This window comes from Seriola dumerili, unplaced genomic scaffold (assembly GCF_002260705.1).
Source record: "Seriola dumerili isolate Sdu_G_001 unplaced genomic scaffold, Sdu_1.0 BDQW01000003.1, whole genome shotgun sequence".
Classification (NCBI taxonomy): Eukaryota; Metazoa; Chordata; class Actinopteri; order Carangiformes; family Carangidae; genus Seriola; species Seriola dumerili.
Genome location: NW_019174258.1, coordinates 12,950,086 through 12,972,600, shown reverse-complemented (window position 1 = coordinate 12,972,600; position 22,515 = coordinate 12,950,086). Strand labels below are relative to the sequence as shown.

At 41.7% G+C, this 22,515-nt stretch overlaps 1 protein-coding gene across 2 annotated transcripts in view; it reads left to right on the top strand.

The window, feature by feature from the left end:
• Positions 1-21,975, top strand: part of LOC111218065 (cadherin-8-like) — a 101,762-nt gene extending 79,787 nt beyond the window's left edge. Inside the window, exons 7-12 of one of the 2 annotated variants that reach the window (XM_022740161.1) lie at positions 3,795-4,042; positions 12,808-12,944; positions 16,036-16,157; positions 16,899-17,016; positions 20,992-21,243; positions 21,424-21,975. In XM_022740161.1, the coding sequence (XP_022595882.1) occupies positions 3,795-4,042; positions 12,808-12,944; positions 16,036-16,157; positions 16,899-17,016; positions 20,992-21,243; positions 21,424-21,917 (1,371 nt within the window). In that variant the 3' untranslated portion in view covers positions 21,918-21,975. The remainder of the gene's footprint in view (positions 1-3,794; positions 4,043-12,807; positions 12,945-16,035; positions 16,158-16,898; positions 17,017-20,991; positions 21,244-21,423) is intronic. The other variant, XM_022740169.1, reaches the window with a different exon arrangement.
• The last annotated feature ends 540 nt before the right edge of the window (positions 21,976-22,515 follow it).

The following is a 22,515-nucleotide window of genomic DNA, read 5'->3' as shown; positions in this document are numbered from 1 at the left end:
ACAAACCAGGGCAGAGATTCTTTGCTGTTTGGGTTTTTAAGCTTTTTATCTGCCAGCCCGCAGGCCTGTCGAGGGATGTTAGTGGGATGCTGAGCTTTCACCCCTGCAGCCAACGCTGAACTTTGAAGTCTCTAAATGGCCTGTGTACATACTGATTTGATGCTAACGCTTGAGAGAGACCGAAGAATGACACAGCAGGGTTGTGGTGTGGGACACGGCGGCGAGGGGGTGTCAGCTCAGGAGAAAGAAGAATGTGTCTGTTGCTGTCTCTGTTTAGAAATTTAGCATCATTCAGCTAAGCCATGTTTGTTCAGGATCACACAAGAATGGAAAACTGGCTGTGCAACCTTGACTCCAAAAAACCTGCTACATACTGTAGCTCGACAGTTTGCTTTTTACACTCATGAAACTCTTTAATAATCAACGGTAGTTGTACAACAGTAGCACTATGCATACTAATAAAAATCAAAGTGGTTCTCTCTGGATTACTCATTCAAAGCGCTCGGTGCGTTTATTGAATTAATAATTTGAATGGGTCAAAATATGACTTGCATCCTGATTCCAAGGCTAGGATAACATACAGTATTTAAAAGAGCAGCTTGCATAGATGCTTTGTTTTATTCTGTAATTGATAATGAAAAATAATTTTAATCAAACTTTGCTCTGCTAATCAAAGAAGCTGTTTACTGCCATTTTTTCCTTAAACCATTTAAGTGGATTTGGTGTAATTAAATATGCCAGCCCTCCCCACCCCCTTCCCTTTCAGCTCTTTGTTAGGACACTGGGAACAAATGTAATGAGTTGTTTCTCCATGCTGTCAAGTGGGAATAACACTGAAATATTTTGATAAGGGGGAAGCAAAGTAACGTGAGCCTATTTTTCCTGGATTAATTCAATGTGGTGCTACATTAGGTGAAGAGCATCAAAAAAGTACTTGTCAAGCTGCTTTAAGCAGCATTTTTTATATTGATAATAGATCAGGTTAATATGAACGATGTGAAGTTGGTCAGTTAAAGGGATCAACCTGTGGATTGTTTCAGCATCCTTTAGCTCATTGTTTTGGTTTCATGGCCCACAACAGCTAAAGAAAAAAAAACAAAGCAGAAAGTGAAGAGTGAATTTTGAACATTAATCAGGACGCCGTGTTGTGCTAGTGTTGCTCCATGTCTGCTGGATGGAGGCAACTGTTTGCTAAAAATGTCATGGTAGTTTTTCAGTGTTGTGTTGACAGCTTGTTCTGCTAAGTTGCAGAAAAACAACAAACAAACAAACAAAAAGCAAAAGTGCAGCTTTAATATTCCAGATTTGCAGCTTTAAGTTTCATTGGATGATGCAGCTTTAATTTTGATGATTAATGATTTAAATTTTGTTCATTTTCCAGTATAGCCAGTGTTGACTCATATTATTAACACATTTGAATGGCAGAATTTCAGTATTCCGACAATAAAATGTGAAACTACTTACGATAAAGCAAGAAAGCAAGAAAGAAAGACATTACATAACAGTAAAGTGCCAGATAGCATCACCTCTGTTGGACATCAGCCAGCCAAATCAATGTATGTACCAATAAATGACTTTCAAATAATACATCCTATTAAAACTTAGGCCTTTTTCCCTCTCGCCATTTCCATATAATGGTTTTGACTATCCAGCCACAACCTTATACAGGCTCTTACTCTCCACTACACTCTGAATTAATCCATTGGCTTGCGGTCCAGCCACACTCTGTATTTTCTCAGCACAGACGGCAGGATCAGAGAGAGAGAGGGAGAGAGAAGCAAGGAACGGAGGGTGGGTTGGTGTCAGGAGTGAGGAGGAGAGGGAGGAGGAGAAGAAGGGGAGGTTAATAATGAAAGTGTTCCAAATAGCTTCTCTGACTGTGGAGGAGTGGGGCTTGGAGAGGCTTCAGGGGCTTAGGTCTGTCTACTAGTGTCCTGATGCCAGGAGTGTAGGAGTGTGGAAGTCAAAGCCCTGGGTCGCCTCTCCCGTCCCCCCGGCTGCTGCTACTGTCTCGCAGCCGGACCAGACACCCCTCCACCCACATGGCCCCTCTGCCCCCAGAACTCTCAGCACTGGCCCTGTCTGACCTCAGGGACAATTCCTCTTGCTCTCATCCTCTTTTTTTTTCACACTGAATACATTTCTCGTTTTGTTCATCTCCCTCCTCTTAGTCCTCGCCTTTTCCCCAAGCCAGCTCCCATCCCCTCAAGCGGCAAGGCCCAGTTTTGATTTCCCTATAAATCCTGGTTATGGAGCGTGGAAGTGACTTGATCCCATTATTCTAGTAGTATGAGAGCGACCAGAGGTGATTCAGAATGAAATTGTGACAGTCTGGGGTGTCCTCGGAGATGCCAGACGAGTAAAATTGTGACTCTCCTCTTTCTCTTAAATATTAATGAAGAGGCATCTTTAAAAGAAATACGGTATAGCAATTGAAAACAGAGATTAAACAGATATGTCAGTCACGCAATGACATGTCCTGCACAAAGCAGTTGTTTATTTATTTGATGTGAGCTGGTTGTGATGGCACTATGAAATAATCTGCTGTCACAGAGGGTGTTAGCAGAGAGATTTTATGTTCTCTCATGCCGATAAAGGCTGGAAAATATTCTCAGGATGTGCAACTCTGTCAATAATTGTCATTTATTGTGACTGATTTGATTTAAATCAAACTGATGATCAGATAAATAAATCAAAGGCCTGCTTAGAACATCCACTCGCTCACTTTATAGTCCACTATATAGTGAATCAGCCATTTTGTAGCACTGTTCGAATTTTCAACTGTAAATTTTATCCACTCTATGGTGCACTGCAAATTTGTCATGAAGCGCACCAAAATGTAATGTACAGAAGATGCACACAAAGCTAGACCATGCACTGCGGCCTGTCTTGTAAAAGTGCCGCAGAAGACGGCGTCATCTCGCTAACAGGCTGGCTGCTACCGTTAGCTGCTGGCTAATGTGATCCTTCCTGGAGAGCATAATCCTCCTCCGATGTCTCGATCGCGCAGTGGCTCATCTCCTCCTCTGCCTGATTGGCTCACCGACCTGTTGTTACTAGAGCTCCAGAGAGGGGCCTGAGAGAGGAGATGTAAAACTACATTGAGATGATTTTCGATACTTAAAACCACAAATATATCTTCTTCTTCTTGGGTATTAACACTTCAAATAAAACACAGGAAAAATGTGAAATATGGGACCTTTAAATTCAAGTTTAAAAGCATTTTCAGCAACAGTGTCAAAACTACTCATTATGCAGAGTGGCCTCTTTTAGATTCTTCTATTGTTCCTAATCTTGCTGGGTGAGGTGGAAGTAACTTTTACTGCTCTGTGATGGGTAGTTTAAAAGGGTCCAGGAGCTTAAAAGAGAATCATTTCATAGCAGCAGAGACCAAGATCTCTCTCTACTTTTGGTCCCTAGTATGAGGCAGGCTCCAAAATCACTGGATACATTCCCTATAATGAAACTTGATAGCGTCTTTCACAACATCCTTCCTGCCTGGTGAACAACACAGGCTTTCTTCTCTCTGACTTTGTTCCTTTCCAAGTCAAGGTAACCTTGATGACGAGGTCAAAACTGGATGCAGTGTGTAAAACTTGTGTCGAGTGTCCCTTTAATCTATAACAATTCATTGTATTTCATGGGCTGATCTTATGTTTTGTCTGTAAAATGTCAATTTTAATCTATAAAGCATCCTTACATTACACTTAATTACATTACTTGAGTGATTTGGATACCTCTGTTGGACAACAAAGCAGTTTTTGATCATACCTCTCTTTGCCCCCCCCCCACAGCCTTTAGACTACGAGAACAAGAGAGCCTTCACGCTAAAAGTCGAGGCCACCAACATCCGCTTGGAGCCCGGCAACGGCGGGCCCTTCAAAGACACAGCAACAGTGAAGATTGTGGTCGAAGACTCCGACGAACCTCCTGTTTTCTCCAAACCCATGTACTTACTGGAAGTGAATGAGAACGCCCCCATCAACACCGTCATAGGGACAGTCACCGCCAGGGATCCGGACTCCAGTGGGAGCCTTGTCAGGTACGAGAATGAATGCAGTTCACAGTGAGCAATGTAAAAAAAAAAAACTCTAACCATCTGCTATTGACTGACCTGACAAATACAAATCTGGAAAAGGAAAAAAAAAAGCTCTTTAGTGCAACTTCAAGAAGTGATAGAGAGAATAGGTTAACAAATTCTTTTCAGGCTATAATGAGTTGTTTTAATAAAAGGGTCGACTCTGAGGCACGCAATTAAATCTCTTCATGCCTGCCAGTGACCTTTGGAGACTGCCATAGTGTCTTTTGCAGTGAGGAAGTGACTCAATGATCACTCTCATTTCCACAGATGTACAAAAAAAAAGAAGAAGAAGTAGATTATGAGTTGAAGGCGGCGCAACTTTTCTCTTTCACTGTATTACCAGCCTTGCTATATTCTCCACTTGTGTGACTTATTCTTGGAAATACCACAAGGGCACCTTGAGGATAGGTTATACAGGCAATTGCTCTCCCTCCATCTTGGCATTTCATTAATTCTCCAGCGACTTGCTGACCGCATTCCCGGGACAACACTCAACAGGTTGTGTGTAATTGCATGGCGAGCAGAGAGCAGGCTGGGTTTCATAGATTGGCTGGGGCTACAGAGCAGGGCTGGTGCAGTCTACGGTTTCTTTTTTTTTTTTTTTCTCCCTTTCTGGTGGCATCCTCATGTTTAGTGATGAGATTGCTGGGAGGAATTGAGCCCTGAGGTTGCATGATGTCCCTCCCCTGGTAAAAGGAGAAGTATATTTCATGTATAATGACATCTTTTGCCTCTCTCTGTCCTTATACCATGTCACAGTGCTCCTAAGTTTGTCGATGCAAGACTGAGAAACCCAGTGTGAGATATTATGTGTACAAAAGTCCAGTGTATTATTAAACTGAATAATCTCAAAATAGCACATCCTTTTGAATTATGCCCCGTATTAACAGCTAGTTATGTTTGCCTACTTGTTATTTGTCTCCTTCAGTGCGCCGTTATTGAAAGAAAAAGTAGCTGAATAATGAATGAGCGTGAATGCAGATGGCAGCACCCTGCTGACACAAAGTCCTCACACATTTGCTGCCATGAAACTGCCCAGATATCAACATCCTGTCTTGGCACTTGTTAAATGTTTGGAGCATGATGCAGTTCAAACTGAGTCAGGGGCTGCCATCTTACTGCAGCGGGCTATTTGCCTTTTTGCAGTCTGTTTCTCTCTATTGTTCTTTTTCTATTTTTCTAGAGGTCATTCAGTTGCACTCGCTGTGTTCGTTATGCTTTTAATCACCAATTTTATAATTTTTTTGTGGAGAAGTTGTTATTTTCAGAATGGATCGGTGCTCAAGGACTTTGTGTGACTGTCAGGCCGAAAAAAAAAAAAAAAAAAGAAAAATCCACTGCAGTCAGAGAAACAGAAAAGAGCCTTCTGAAAAATCTTCTTTTAATTGAAGTCAAACTTTCAATTTTATTCTCCAAGAGACAGAAGAAGGAGAAGGAGTAAGTGGCTGATAGAACGCTGCATTAATCACCTGCCAACTCCTGTAAAACCACTGATCAACAGGGAGAATAAGTGCTCAAAGATTACACACACAACCAGACATTTACTTGCCAGTTTGCATTTTGTCACAACAAATTGCTTTATCTCTGTGATTTTCCTTGAAGTCCAAAACATACATTTTTTTTTTTTTTTTTTTACCCCCGCTGCAAATCTTCAAGATGAGCGTGATCTATCACAGATGTCAAGTGTTTTCTTTGTGGTGGGATGAGATGAAACAAACTATTGTCATGGAGGGCTTAATATGATGAATCACCCTCACCAAAGACCATTTGATTTTACTCCTAGCCAGGGTTTGTATTAGCCTGTAACTCTGAGCTTTCGGCTGATAAAATGATTGCAGTCTGGAAGATTTTAATCCTCCACATATACTGGCTGACAGAAGGCTGTAGCCTCAATTATTCCCCTCACGAGGAAAAGAAATATGTTCTAAATAGTGGAGAATCTTAGTAAGCCAAATATTTAGACTTTGGTTGTTTGCGGTGCATACAGGGTGGCAGCTAATGATTATCTGCTTTATTGAGTAATTTGCCATTTATTCTTTATAGTAATAATAAAAATAATTTGGTGGCAGAGTGCAGTTATAAGAGCACAAGCTGAAGCCTGATCAGCCTCGGATGGGTCACCTGAATGAGGGTTGCTGATATTAGAAAGACCAGAAAACACCCAATGGCCTCAGGATACATCGCTGATGATGTGCCCTAGCTTAGATGTTTCACTACAGCGGTTACAGTTTCCTGCAGAAGTGGACAAAGTACACAGCTCCATCACTTGACACACAGAATAGATCTTCCTGATCAAATGTTACTCCAATACAAGTGAAAGTTGTTCAGTCACATTTTTACTTGAGTTAAAGTACTGGAGTACTTTCTTTTAAAAAATAAGCATTCACAAGTACATTTTTTTTTTTATGTCAACATTGTTGTATTGTTCACAGACAAATTCACAGAACCGATTGACTCTGAAACAACCTACTGACTGACTGTAGAACCTGTAGGATAAAAAAGCTTGTAGAATAAGCTACAAGAACATTAGAATTGTCTATAAAAAAATACAATTGAATCAACATAAGGACAGCCGTTGTCGTTCTTGTATTTCTTTTTTCTAACACACCCCCACCCTCCACAAAACAGCATGGCAGTGTTCTGACACAGCTCATAACCATTGTTAGGCCACTGCCAAGTTCAAATTGAGCGGTTCAAAAATTGCAGCAGGCACAACATGACTGACAGTGTAGGAGTTGGCTGTGATTGATTTTTCTCCAGTGGTGAACACAATGAATGGCCTGTCACAGTTTTAATAATAATAATAATAAAAGATACTTAATTCTGCTGAATAAAAGCTGCTTCAAAGTAACGAGTACTTCATAGAAATGTAGTGAAGTCAAAAGATTTGTCTTTGAAGTGTAGTGGAGTAAAAGTCATAAGTTCCCCCCCCCAAAAAAAAATATTATACTCAACTAAAGTACAGATACTCTGAATATATACTTAAGTGATGTACTCATATCAAGTAATAGTACTTTGTTACTGTCCACCCCTGGTTAGTGAGTCCAAAGTGTGACCAACAGTTGAAAAAAGAAAAAGATATTCAATTTGATTTAAAACAGAAGAAGCAGTAAATCCTCACACTGGAGGAGCTTTTTTTATTTAAAAATGGAACAGAAATCACTAATCATTTGCCAATTTTGACGATCAACTAATCTGATAGATCATTGCAGCTCTAAATAAAAAGTCTTTTGGTCTTTTTTTAGGTGACATACTTAAAAATGGTGAAGCAAACAGACCTGGACAGGACTATTATTGTATAAAAATAATTATATTATTAACCATAGCCTTTTTATCTGTTTTTCAATATTTGTCAAGAAAACTGAAAAAAGCTGAAAAAACCAAGTTTTCTTGTGAAAATAGTCGTGAGTGTATCAGCTGCAACACATGGGTGTTAATCTTTACACTTGGAGTAAGCGTAATTTATACTTATCGCCTGCAGCTGTGCTCCTCTCTCCACTCTGTCTCTTTCTCTGAGTCTCTTATTCTCTAACTTAGTGTTTTGAAAATTGGAAAGAGAAGGGGCTCCAAAAACAAAGGCTATAGTTAGGGAAGGAGGATCTATAGCGGAGGAGTGGCAGAGGAGTAATGGCAGCATTACTGCGAAACGTTCATCTGATCACCATTTGAACCAGCTCTCAAGTCGACCAGCTCTGATTAGAATCGCTCTCCGTCTCAACCCCCCCCCCCCCCCCCCCCAGTCCTCCCTACCCCTCCGAGCCAGACCAGACCAAACCAGTCTGCATCTAAACCACTCGAGGCGAGTGCTCTGGTGGGCTGCCATGTCCTCTGCACTCTGGAGACAAACAACCCCTTAGCTGTACTTAATGCATCCAACCAACAACATTTCAGGTGCACTCCATGAAATACTCCCCCAGTATTGCCTCTCTCTGGAGCCTGTGCTCTGTCGTTTTCTACCTGACTGATCACAAATAAAAAGCAATGTGACATCTGGCAGTCACTATAGCTGTCTGACACGAACTGCTGGATTTCATGCAATAGCGGGGACTGTATTTTATTCCAAAATATTGATACTGTGACAAGCGGTGCCAGAATCTGCTGCTTTGGATTTTAAACATGTTTGGTTTGCATCTTAGTCTTCATTCTCTCTCTCTCTTTTTTTATCTTCTTTTATTGTTGCAGGGAATTGTAGGAATGTAATGGAATTCTGTAAAGCTTGTTTCTTTGTGCAGGCTTTCTTATGTTGTTATAGCACAGCTGACAGCTGACATGCTGCATATGGTAATACAAGCAGTCATGTAAAGGAGATGGCTTTGAAATGAATGGAAATTTAATGTCAGCGTACTGTTTTTTTGTTTTTTTGATATTTTGTTATTTATATGTAACTTTGGACTCTCAAGGAAACTCCTGGTAAAAGAAGAGCCTGGGATCCAACCTGAATGAAAAAAAAGGGAGAGTTAAAACACAACCGGTCAGCATTCAGGGGATGGCAAAAAATTAGTTCTACATCTGTGATCCTCCCAGTGGAGTTACTGACCTAATAACAAGCAGGAATGTCACAGAGGCATTTTGTCCTCTGTTGGGAAAAAAAAAAAAAAAAAAAAAAAACATTTGTTCTTGATCTTTTCACCTGTTCTTTTCCAACGTGCACAGGCACTCAGTCACTCAGATGCACACATTCACACTCTAATGGAGATAAAAACCCAGCAGCCACTGTAACACATGCACAGGTGTGAAAAAAGGAGAAACACAAATGTCCAGAGAAACCTTTCCAAGGCAGCTTAACCTTTACATCTTGCTAACTAGAGCCTGACCGATATACTGGCGTGGCCGATATTGTATGGTATGTATTAGTATGTGAGTATATATGCTGGCTGATAAGTTACAAACTTGTCTTCTGTGATTATAAAGCAGGTCTAGGTTCTATATTAATACTGTGAAAGTATGAAAGCGCTCAGTCCACAGAGAAATGCACACAGCCTGTATTCAGACACTGAGCCTTAAAACCAGCTGTCAGGACTTCAGTCACAGCTGTCAGCCATGCCCCAAGCCCCGCCCACCTGGACCCACCATCCAACCTCGCAGGATTTGGTTTCTTTGGTTGTTTACCTGAAATTTGATCCAAAATTGATCCAATCAGTCAGCCAGTCAGAGGAGAGGCTCTATTCTTCAGTGTGTTGATGGTTTGAAAGTAAAAATCTTTCAGGTTCTAGAAAAAAAAAAAAGTGTTTCGGTTGGATGGTCACAATTTTTCAATAACGACATTTAAAGTGACACTATGCGACTTTTAAAAGAAGGAAAAATACATCCCTTCTCTTACAACTGAAAGTTTTAATTCACAAGCTATAAAACTCACCATTAATCAATTTAATATGCTCAGGAGCTTTGCTAATATGCTCTTGCTTGGTGTGGTATGACCAATAGCTTATGGTGACAAACTTTAGACAGAAATTGCTGCGTAACTTATATCACTGAGTCAGTTTCCTGACTTAATAACTCTAACTCTATAACAGGACGCTACTGGTACATGACATTTAACATTTATTAATATCAACTCTCACCATAGTGGTTGATGTTAATCTAAATTGGTCTCACTTTAAAGGGTTTCAAGGATAGTTATTTAAAAAATATTCACTCTTACATCAGTGTCTGATTTTTTAAAAACTCTTATTTATCAGCCTCAAAAATTGCTCCAGTGCTAATACAGCGCAGTGAAATTTTTGTCTGACGTAAACAGATGTTTTGAAGCAGTACTTCAGTGAGTGTTGCACTTTCATGAAGAGGGGGACTCACAAGAGAAACAATCAAAAGAAGAAGAAGCAGAGACTGAGAGAACCTAAATATCGACCAGCTCCAATAACACTGGATCCTACATTCTCCAGCATGCAACAGGATTCCATGCAACAAAATTCAGTGTTTTGCTGTTGAATGAATCAACATGACCAGCGCTTGAGGTCTGATGCTGGAGGATGTTGTGGATTGCCACTGTGTTGTTGTGTCCTTGCTTGGTTTTTTCTCCATTTTTAATATTCAATTTAAGCTTAAAGACCATTACATCATAATAAAACAAGCCTGTGTTGCTAGTATGTGTCACTGATTAATAGCGCAGTTAAAATCTTATTGCACATTTAGTTTATAAACGCTGATTCGTCTTCGGTGGAGAGAATCATTTCACACTCATTATGTGGTGGAAAAAAGAAAATCACTGGGTAATGTATGAGCAATGATAGCCACGGCGGCTAAAGAAACAAAGAGCATTGACACAGACGCTCAAAGGGAGAAGACGTTCCTGGCTGTACTGTTTGATTGACAGGTGATCTGTGACAAATGCAGTGCAAAAATCATCAGGAATCATGAATGAAAGGAAGAAAACGAGAGTATCCATCTCACTGATTACAACTCCTACTTATCTTTTTTTATGCATGGAGCAGCTTCTGCTGTCACACTGATGCATCTCAGTTATCATATTATGTTTGTTTTATATCGAGGCTGAATGTTTCTGGACGTGTGTTGCATCAGTCGTAAGAGAGCTACTCTGCTGTGAAATATTTGGCACAAACATCCTCTAACGTGACGTTTGACTGTTAGGCTGAGGTCAGTCCAATGCCGTTTCAAGGCTTGTGAAAAAAGCTAAAACGAGACGACACACACACACACACACACACACACACACACACACACACACACACACACACAGACACGCATTTGCACACATCCTCCACATCACACTCGAGAAAACTGCGCACATATTACGCTCGGATATCATTTTTTATTTGCTTTTAATTCTTTTCACATCACGTTGTCAGTTTGAGTGACAGGTGGCAGAACATTTCAGGGTCTGTCTCCTCGCTTCCACGTGAGGCTGTCAGCGTTTGACTGGGATCCACTCAGTCTGCAGGAGAGAGGCTGCTCCCAGGTGGTTTGCTGCTGTCTGCCTGTCTTGAAAGTGCTCTGCGTCTGCAGGGCAAGAGAGAAAGAGAGGGAGGGATGGTGGAGGGGAGTTAGGAAGGGGGGAGGGGGGGAGAGAGTCCTCATGGACCTCTCCCAGCCCGGCGTCTAGAGGATTTTACACCATTTCATCTCAAAAATGGAAATGTCACGGCTCGGTACATCTCCCCAACAATTGGAATCTGGGCCAGTGGTTTATTTATTTCATTTCTTACCATTCTTGTATAAGCAGCACTCTCCTTCATATAAATTGTTGTTGTTGTGACTTTGTCTTGGGCTTTTTTCTGCTGCTCTTCCTCTATTTCTCTTTTCACCCCCCCCCGTATCCCTTCCTTCCTCCACCCCTCCTCTATCTCTCCTTTCTCTCATATAAATACTGCAGGGTTCCTGCCAACAGGTCTGCACTGATAGGGATGAGCGGTTCCACTGCGAGATGGTTACGAGACCCAGGGTTAGGAGGGAAGAGAGACAGGGTCAGCAGGGCGCCTGGTGACTGAGGGATGCCTGTGTGGGGAAGAGGGTCTGAGGGAGAAAAAAAAATGGATAGGGGGATTGGATTAGGAAGAGCTTGAGACCCAGCTGGATGGAAAAGAGGAAAAAAAAAAAACTTTCTGTTAGTGAGAAAGAGGGGGAGAAGAGATTGTGTGGGGATGTAGGAGTGAGCCGGAGAGAGAGAGAGAGAGAGAGAGAGAAAGAGAGAGAGAGAGCGAGGAACAGGGACAGTTTGTCCTGGAGGTATGGAAACACTTGTACACGGTACACGTTGTAATTAGCTCACGTGAATCACTGTGGCCTTGTGTTTTGGGTGAGTAGGATGTTTATGAGAGTCACACATAATGGCTAATGAAATGTGTGAAACCAAAGATGACCCATAATGACAGATTCTTTTTTAGTCAGTTTTGTGTGGGCTCGTCCCAAGAATTGGCGCTGCGCGTGTTGCAACATGAAAGAGCGATTTCACAGCTTCAAATGGCATCGGAAAATTCTCTTTTATGTGCATTCCAATTTCATACCCGCTGCTGGAGTTTTTTTTTTTTTTTTCTTGGATTTTATGTCTTTGCCACTGTTTTATTTGATTTTTTTAAGACTGTACAAGACTCAAAAAGTCAGTGTGTCACAGGAATAGGGTCACGGAGAAACAGTTTGTCAAATGTTTCCTTTGAAAACGGGTTTGAGTCACTCTGACACGAGCTGCTTTATTGACAAGAACCTAATAGTCACTGGTGTTTTGGAAAAGAAAAGAAAATCATTTTTTCCCTAAGGCTAGACAAGGTCACACATAACAGGCCGGTCACTGGTTCATTTCCATTACATCCATTATCCCCTCTCTCACCCGCCCCCACCCTCTGTTGTTTGAGCCCCTGTGTGACACAATGCTGTCCTAACTCATTAATGCAAAGCCTCTGGGAGCCATTGAGTGTTGACAGAGCCCAAACAGGGTTAACAACACCCCATCTCTTACCCTGACATAACATTTACTAATGGTCTTTTTTTCTGCAGCGGGGGGGGTGGGGGAGTCGCCCATGATCGCAGGGGGGGAGGGGGCTTCTTGGGCCTTATCAGGCTTTAATGCCTCCTGCTGCTCATGTGAAGCCTGTAATTATTCCTCAGATGATAATATATTGATTTCCTGCTGGTTTTAATGTGCATTAATCTACAGGTTTCTCTTGATGGATAAGGTCCCGTTAGCCGCAACACCCAAAGGAGCTGCTAAAGACACTTTGGCGGTGCCGTCGCTCAACAGTTTTGGCTCAAATTTCGGGCTTGTCTCTTTGCAGATACTTCATCGATCGGCACACGGACCTGGAGAGGCAGTTCAACATCAATGTGGACGATGGGAAGATCACGCTCGCCAAACCGCTGGACCGGGAGACGGACATGTGGCACAACATCACAGTAACCGCCACAGAAGTCAGTAAGTAACCTCTGCCCGCATCTGCTTCTCCCCTGCTGCGCACAATCCTTTCTTATGAAATGTAATGTCCTATTTCCAAAGTCAGCGTCATGTCAAGGCTCTCATTTGCACGCGAGTTTTAAAATAACTGAGAACTGCAGGAGGTTCCTCTGAGCGACTCCAGTCAAAAGGAATCACTGACCTGCTGCACACAATCCTCTGTTCGACAGTATGGCGCTTTGTAAACCATCCCTCTTTAATCGCTTCAAGAGTATGGCACAAACAATTAGCATTTGAATCCACGGAGGCATTAAATACGTTAATTTGCTGAGTTTTGATTGAATTAAACAGCTCAGTAGTCAATTTGTGGCAATGCAAGAACATTAAGACGTATCAAATAAACAGTTTTAAAGACATGCTCCAGAGTGGATTGCTCCAATGCCAGCATCCATTACAGATTAAAGAACATCTGCGAACCGCAAAACTCACTGACTACGTAGAAAATCTTGCCGGCAGAGCTACAAACAGCTCAGACCATATGTAAGGCTTTATTTGCATACAGATTGTTTCAGGGGGGCTGTATGTTGTGATAAAGCTTAATGTACCCCTTAAGGCTATTGGAATAGAAATTTACACAGCTTGTAACTTTTTTTTTCCCCCCCCTGTCCTCTTCTGCTCTATCTCTATCCGTCTCTCTCTCTCTCTCTCTCTCTGTCTCGTTCTCTATCTGTCCCTTTCTTTCCTTAATCAAAGGAAACGCACATTAATTGTCAGAATAAATGAAAGCTCAAACACTGTCATAATGTTTTGGCCGTGCAGTACAGACAAATCCCACCACCGTAGCAGCAGCCCCGTTAGAGGAATTGAGAGTGTCTCATTTGATAAGCTGGTTGCCTTGTGAAGTCTTGCACCCGTACATTTAAAGTGCGTTTTCATGCCTCTTGGCAAAGTAACTGTGGCTTGAGATAGTGGCATCTCCGAGAACACCTAATAGGAATTTGCCAAAATAAATATGGCAGTTTTGCTATTCTTCATGGGCAGGGAGGGGAAAGCAGTGTCTTCTCTGGCGTGAAGAGGAATAGATGTGTTCCCAGTTCTATCCCGATGCCATTTGCCACCCAAACGGAGACACGTTCTGCCGCCTCGCACCAGTTGACATCTGACTAATCAGATTCTATTCCCTGTCTGCTGCTGGGGGAAAGTCACTTTTGCAAGGAGGAGGGACTCTGTCTCTCGCTCTCCCTCTGCCCTAATCCATCTATGCTGTCTATCAGACTGTCAATTTCCTCTCTCCTCACTGCTTACCTCTTTCTCAACTCGTCTACCGGTCTGCTGGAGGCCTTGAATATCTGGGGCATCCTGTCCGCTGCTCCATTTGTTTGTTTTTTTTTTTATAAAAAAAAAAAAAGAAGATGACAATAAAATAAAGAAAAATAAGACAAATATTTGTAAAAGACAAACGCCTGTGACATTTTCATGCAAATAAAAATATATTTGTTTCCTCTTCTATAGTAATTGTTCAGTTTCATGATACCAGTTAATGTTAGACTGTGACATAAATGAAAAGTTAAATATATCTCATTTCATCACACTGAAGACTGAAGTTTTCCTGCCACAGCTCCACGAGGTTTAGTCTAGCAGCTGAAAAATGAAGCCAACAGAGAAGTGTTAAAAACTGCAGTCACTCGAATGTCCACTGGAGGCTGACTCCAAAAGCGAGTCAATCCCTACAGCCTCACATGTGAAAATGTTTTTTAAAATTTTACAGCAGAAATAAACATGTTTACAGTCGGGTTTAAAAAACAGTTTTGGTCTCTTTAGCTAATGTTCCCCTTCTTGACAACTGTACGGGAGGTGAATTTTTATATAACTCACCCGTTTAAAGTTTATGAAGAGTTAAAGTTCTGCATAATTGAGGGCGTGGCCGCTTTAAGTGCGTATACTTGCCACAAACCGTCACGCGCCGTCTGTGCTCCACGTCTTCGCCCATTTTTGGACTAGCTGGGAGTTTTGGTGGAGTCAGACTCTGCAGCAGCTGAGCTTCAGAACCGCTCTTCAGAAACCTGTGGGTGACATCAAGGTGGCTACATCTATCTTCATTTACGGTCTATGAGTCAACCTGTGGCTTGTGGTAATTAACATTAACTTTACATAGATGCTGTCAAAGTGACATTAATGAGGTATCTACCTTTGCTGACACTGTGTCTCTCTACAAATGCTCCTGTTACTCTCCATTTTAGGTCTTGCAGCCCTGCAGCTGGCTCAAGAGAATGCAAGGGAATCAAGACAAATGACATTTTCTTATAATTACCACAATGGCCACAGTTTAGCAAAGGTTACATAGTCTGACTTTAAAACTATGTATACCATGAAAAACAGCCTCACTCCTCAGGGAATCTTAGGTTTATGTCTAAAGCATCAAGACATTGCATTTGCTGTAATTATAATTGCTGTAATAAATGAATCGATAAAAAAATAACAAAACAAAACAAAAAAAAAAAAAAAAAAACAGGCCAGGCCAAAGCGACATGGCCTTCTCGGGGCCACATAATAGATAATTGCTCTAAAAGTTGGCATTTGCTCCACAGATTAATAAATACAACGGTTTACGTGGACTCTCGAAAGGGACTGTCAATTACCCGCGATGAATAATTCCAATCAAAATCTAATCTAATTAAACTGCCTTTTATTGTCTTTTTAGACTTCAGTTACCAGTGACTCATTAATATGCATGTTTTAACCCTCATGTTTTAAACATTACAGTGTACAGGGGATTTTCAAAAGCACTTTGAATGAGATATTTTTTTTCTTTTCTGTTGCCTAGAATCCTGTTTTGCATCACTGATACCAGCTGAAACGTAGATTGATGTGGCTTATCATCTGTCCTCCCATCAGCTCAGGAAATGAAGGGAGAAATAAAGATTGAAAATAAAGGAAATTAAAACTAGGTCACAGAATGTACTTGGGATTTCATGCGTAACCTTGTTTCTCTTTTTTTCACCCTAGTTTTGTATTTTGCTCATTGACTTGTCATTTGTCTTCTATCTATCTATCTATCTATCTATCTATCTATCTATCTATCTATCTATCTATCCATCCATCCATCTATTAGGGAATCACAGTCAGATATCGAGGGCAATTGTGGCCATCAGAGTAATGGACATAAACGACAATGCCCCTGAGTTTGCCGCCGAATACGAGGCCTTTCTGTGTGAAAATGGAAAACCTGGACAGGTAAGGAAAGAGGTGGCTCATTCATCAAACAAGTGATCTATCACTTTCCTTCTCTCTCTCCCTTTCTTTCTCTTTCTTTCCTCCCCTCTAATGATTGGCCACAGTGAATTATAGCCTATTTATTTCACTGGGAAACTACGGAGGAGGTGGGAGTGCGGTCCTTTTTTTCCCCTGCAACAGTTCTCCCTTGACACAGTGTCAGCAGAGCAAAGGGGAAATGAGAGCAGTCAGGATTGATCAGAGTGGATCATAATTCAAGACTGTCTTTCATGTCCTGCTCCAGATGGCACAATGCTTCCCCCAGCCAAAAATCCTGGACGAGTACTTAGCATTCTCCATCTCATCAATCGACCTCTTTCAGGGGACCTGTGTATGTACAATAGGGGGCTTTATTGAAAAGGGGAGAAAAAAAAAGAGGAAGTGAAAAAGGGAAACTGTCCTGCAGGGCCTGAATTCTAATTTCCAATCAATCATAAAGACGTACGGCACGATAAGACCTATGATGACAGATTAACAGATAGAGCCAGGAGCCTGAAAGTGTGCCAGACGAGACAGGACCTCATTGATAATAATCTCAAACTCCAGGAATGAATAGAGCGTATATTTCATCAGGTGTGATCCAGCCAGTATTACACTGAGGCAATCTCGGGTGGCAAAAAACAGGGTAATAAATAGGCTGCCACCTCTAATGGCTTTGAGCCCTCGTCTATATATCTTCTCATCTCTGTGTTTTCAATGCAGGTGATCCAGACCGTCAGCGCAGTGGACAAAGACGACCCGATCCAGGGCCACTACTTTGACTACCGCCTGGTCCCGGAGATGCTCAACAACCCCAATTTCACCATCAAAAACAACCAAGGTGAGAGAGAGAAAAAAGAAAAACACGGAGAGAAGCGACTCTTCTTGTGACAGAATGAGTGAAGTTTCTGTAAATTTCTCCAATGGCTTTCCAGTCTAATCTCTAACCCGCGGCATGTTAGCCGTTCTGGAGATGAAATCTGGTGGATCAGTGTAGCTCACAATTAGCAGATGTGAAATTGTCTGGACACCAGCTTCTTTTTTACTCCCCAGTGCGTTTTGAGGGAAACTAAATGAATGGGATCCAAATGGCTTTTCCTGGTAGTCTTGCGGCTCAATGTAGGATGACTTCCTAGGAGCTGTTGCAGTGTGGCAGATGGTGCTAAATTTATTTGCTAAATACTCTTGATTGGTTTATTTGCCGTCTTTCTCTCGTCTTTATTCCATTCCTCTCTTGCTGCAATCCCCTCCATGCCCGGCTCTGAACAGGCTGTGTTCATGATGACGTTGTGTAATGTTTTCAGCTTGGGGCAAAAAAATCTTCATATGGTACTATCCTTCTGTTTCGACAAGGAGCCCGCAGGCTAATTTACTGCAGCCTCTCTCTGATGGAGGAAAGAGTCCATAAAAATCGGGTCATCAAATGGACTTCCCGTCTTTTGACAAAAATAAAAACCTTTTTACTTTTCAAACAGGTACATTAGCAGGCAGGAAGAGATGAGATGCCAGTGTAATAATCACAGGCAAAAAAAAACCTCAGCTTAGTATAGCCATACCCTGCCAGACACATTAAGCAATAATTAGAGGACAAAAAAAAACAAAAAAACATTTTCCTGTCACATATGCAAAAAAAAAAACCCTTGTCAAAGTTGTAAGTCAAAAATGAAAGGCTTTTTTTAAACAGGCACAGATTTGCTGCATAATTCTGAGGCTTAAGTGCAGATCAACTTCAGAATACACGCAGGTTCCTGAACCCTGCCCCTTTGTTAAACAGAGATTTAATCATTTCTTAAGATGACGTGACAGATAAAACCCTGCTAGAAATGTTTCACTTGTATAGCACAGCAAAAAATAAAAAATAAAAAAGCCTGCATTGCTAAATAAGTATGCTGTGGTTCAGCTCTATCTATATATTACATACCGCACCAACCACTTGTCTGTTGCTAATTCCAAACAGAAGAAAGAAGCCAGTCGCGCCGCACCCCCCCCCCCCCCCAAAAAACACTTCAGTGGCTGAATCGGCAGCTGTGGGAGACACTTCATTGAAGAGCGTCAGGCTCCCGTGAGCCTCTGTGTGCTGCTTTTGTTTGTGATGATGAGTGTAATTGTAGGGATTGCACAGTGAAGAGGTTAGGGGTTGCCCACAGTGGGGAAAATGGCTGAGGTTCTGACCAAATGTATACAAGATACTGAGCACACTGACAAGTCTGCGTTGAGGAGGCGGGGCTACAGCAGAGCAGAGTATGCCATCCTTAGTAACTGAGACAACACACTGACCACCGTGCCAGAAATAAACTTCGACTCATAGAAACTCATTTCAGACTAAGGAGAGAAAAAAAAAAAAAACACAATCTTGTACCATGTACAACATATGAAGTTGAACTCACTACCAATAGATTGCTCAGTTCAATACACCCTGAAGTATTGCAGCTATAGTCTAACTTGCTTAGAAATTACCTTGTGGTGGGTGCTGTTAGCAAGGCTTTGCTTTATAACTGACAAGTTCACTGACTTTGTGACTCTCTACTTTTTCTAATGCTGCACCATGTTTAAGCCTTCTAGCATCAGCCTCTAATTGTCACTCGTGGCTAGGGTTGCCGCCTTTTATGTGGAAAAAAATAAGGGACAGTCTATTGCTAATTAATAAACTTCACTCCAATCCACTTGTAGGCTACAACTGGTTTGGTTTTACCTGACATTACATTATTCACAGCACTTTGAGGACATAACATGAACAAAAATACAGGACAAATTGCGTTGCATATTGATTCAATACAGGACGCAACGTTTTATTCTCAAATGTGAGACGATCCCGTATTATACGGGACGGGTGGCAACCCTACTTGTGGCCACAGAAGCTGCTACTTAGTAAAAGCTAAATACACTCATTTTAAAGTCCAGCTGGAGTTCTGTTTTTTTCTTTTTTCTTTTACAACATATTTGTCTGTAAAGGAGAAATAAATCTTTTTGCATTTCTTGTTTTTGTGGCATCACCTCCTTGCAGTGCACACACTGGTATCAGTGACTGGTTTACTAACAGCCAGTGAACAGCGGCAGAGCCAAAATTCTGGGGCCACACAACTGAAAAACTCACCTGCAAATGTCAACATCAGTCAGTTTCGATTTTAATTGGTGTAGTCCTTAGTCTGTAACACTGTCCTCATAACTTTCAAACTACATTTACTGGTGCAAGTTCGATTGTGATGGAAAAAATAAAGAGCTGTCGATCTAACCAGGCGGCCCCGGCGCACATGTTGAGAACCACTGTGTTACGCAATGAGCATATATGTTTATTTTGTATGCATTCACGTGGACTACTTAACAACTCACCGCTTCAAATTAGACTTACACAATAAAGCAGCACATATTAACATATCCATATAATCAGCAGAGAAGAGCAATCAGACTCAATTGTTCCTGTAGGAAAGAAGTGATACAGTGATAAGTGTCACCTGAACAATAGTCAGTATTTCCGTCTAGACGAAATCAGACCTTCTAACATTACCTCTTTTGCTTCTTCCAGTCCTTTGGTATTATGTTATTAAAAACCATTTAAGTCCCGCTGGTTTGACATTCATGAATGCACCGTGTGTAGCTGCTCACATAATCGTAAGAGACTTCAGAGAGTTCAGAAAGTTGCCAGACTGTAAGTGTCACTTCTGCTGTCACTACTGTCATTTGGAGCCTCCCACATATTAAGTTATTAATAGCTAAAAAATAAAATGAACCACTGCTTTTCTTATGGTGATGATTAATATTTTAATGTATACAGGGTTTTAATCAGATCAGATGAAACACTGTTAATATATAAAATATAATAAAAGATAATAAAAAATAAAAAAAAACAATCTTGTAACTCCAGTGAAGGTTATCTATGAAGCTGTTTTCACTTTGATGTTTAGTTCTATTTTTACCATCAAAAGTTGCCAAGAAAATGAAACTGACCTGTATACCAGGACAAGCCCTGATGCTTTATTATAGTGTAGTAGATACTTAGTACACACTCGCTATGCACTGCAGAGTGATCCAAATGAAGTAGGACATGTCGGTGCTCACAAAGCAGAGCGCACCACTTTGTGGCAGCAGTGGTAAGAAAATAAATCTGAGCATATGTTCACATCAATTACAGATCGTGCAAAGCAAATAATTCTATCATGAAGCGTTGCATCTTTTGATTAAGTTTGCTCTGTCAACGCAGATGTTTCAACATGGCTGTCTCTCTATAGCGTACAAGATCTACCCCCCCCACACCCTCACACCCCTCTTGTCAGTGCACCCTCAAGCAGAGAGGCAAAGGTTAGACTATCAGAAATCTTGTACATTTTCCATAAGATCAGCAGGAGTATATTCTTATGGGAATGCAAGTGTTTGATAATGTGAGCAGGGGTAAGGAGAGCCAGCTAATGAGCAGGCAGCTTCACAGAAGTGTCATCAAAGAGCAGCTGGCACCTTTCTGGGTCGACATGTGCCATGTTCTAAGCCAGCGTCGCCTGCCGTGGTCCCTTCATTTCTTCAGCTTTCAAAGGGCACAGCAAACTGGGGCTCGCCTTCCTTCAGAATTCCCAAATTGGACTGTCGACCAAAAGGGAAGGTGGCTGAAACCCATCTACGGCGTTGGAATGTGAGAATGCTAAAAAGCCAATAGTGACGATTGATGTGAAATTAGTTTACCCTCATGCTGCACTGATATTCACACAATTTAATAATAGAACTTCAATCTGTCACCAGCATGAATAATAATGGCTTTTTCACACATTCTCCAAAAAAAAAAAAAAAAAAAAAACTGTGATTTTGTACCCCTCTCTCTCTCTGACAGACAATTCAATCAGTGTTTTAGCCAAGCATGATACCTTCCGACGACAGAAACAGGAGATGTACTTCCTGCCAATCATTGTGACGGACAACGGGAACCCTCCGATGAGCAGCACCAACACCCTGACCATCCGGGTCTGTGGCTGCAGCAAAGACGGCATCGTCCAGTCCTGCAACGTGGAGGCCTACGTCTTACCCATCGGCCTCAGTATGGGAGCTCTCATTGCCATCCTGGCCTGCATCATCCTGCTGTTAGGTGAGGTGTTTTTTGTATTGAAATATTACCATGAAATGGGTTAACAGATGATTTATCTGTTCTGATAGAAAATCCACTTGTCAAAGCTTGACCTAGACTTCTTTTTTCTATTTTTCTTTCTTTCTTTCTTTCTTTCTTTCTTTCTTTCTTTCCTCCATGTTTTGACTTTCTTTCTGACAGTAATAGTAGTACTATTTGTTACCCTGAGAAGACACAAGAATGAACCTCTGATTATCAAGGATGACGAGGATGTGAGAGAGAATATCATCCGTTACGATGACGAAGGAGGCGGCGAGGAGGACACGGAGGCGTTCGACATCGCCACGCTGCAGAACCCAGATGGCATCAACGGTTACTTACCGCGCAAGGACATCAAGCCAGACCTGCAGTTCATGCCCCGGGCGGGCCAGCACTCAGGCCCCAATGGCGTGGACGTAGACGAATTCATCAACGTACGGCTCCACGAGGCAGACAATGATCCCACAGCGCCGCCTTATGACTCCATACAGATCTACGGATACGAGGGCCGTGGATCCATTGCCGGCTCCCTCAGCTCGCTGGAGACGGCGTCATCAGACTCGGACCAGAATTATGACTATCTCAGAGAGTGGGGCCCACGCTTCAGAAGACTTGGGGAGCTCTACTCTGTGGGCGAAAGCGACCGCGAGACCTGACCTTTGGTTTGTTAGAAAAAAAAAAGACCTTTCAGATTTTTTTTTCTGTCCACATGTGTGTTAAAACGCTAGGGGGTTTGCTGGCTTTTAAAAACAGGTGTTTAAAAAGAAAAAAAAAACAGTTAATAAACAAGGGAGGCCACCTTTTTGTATTCTTCTTAGAGTGAGGTATAGCAGTCGTCATCCACTACGTCAAGCGCATTGTAATTGTTGAACCAAACAATGTCTTTATTAGGAGATCTATGATTCTTGTGGAGTGTAACTTAGATTCCGTCGTGGAGTGTCTAGCAGTATTTTGGGTGTTAGTCATTTGCTGTGACTGCCAGTAGCAGAAAAACCTTGGGTTTGCTGGTAGTTGCCCAATGGAAGGAAATAATGGATGTTGTTGGGTTCTCTGAAGCTTGAGCAGACACACATATACTCCATGCTCCATGGATAGCAAGCTGGACTACGGAAGCTGCAGAAGGACTTTTGTTTCATGTCTGCCAGCTGACCGGTGATCTGAAACAAAATGACGAAGAAAAAGCAATATATGGTCTACATTACAATGATGAATGTATGTATGATTTGAAAAAAAAGCAAAAAGATAAACCAGTAT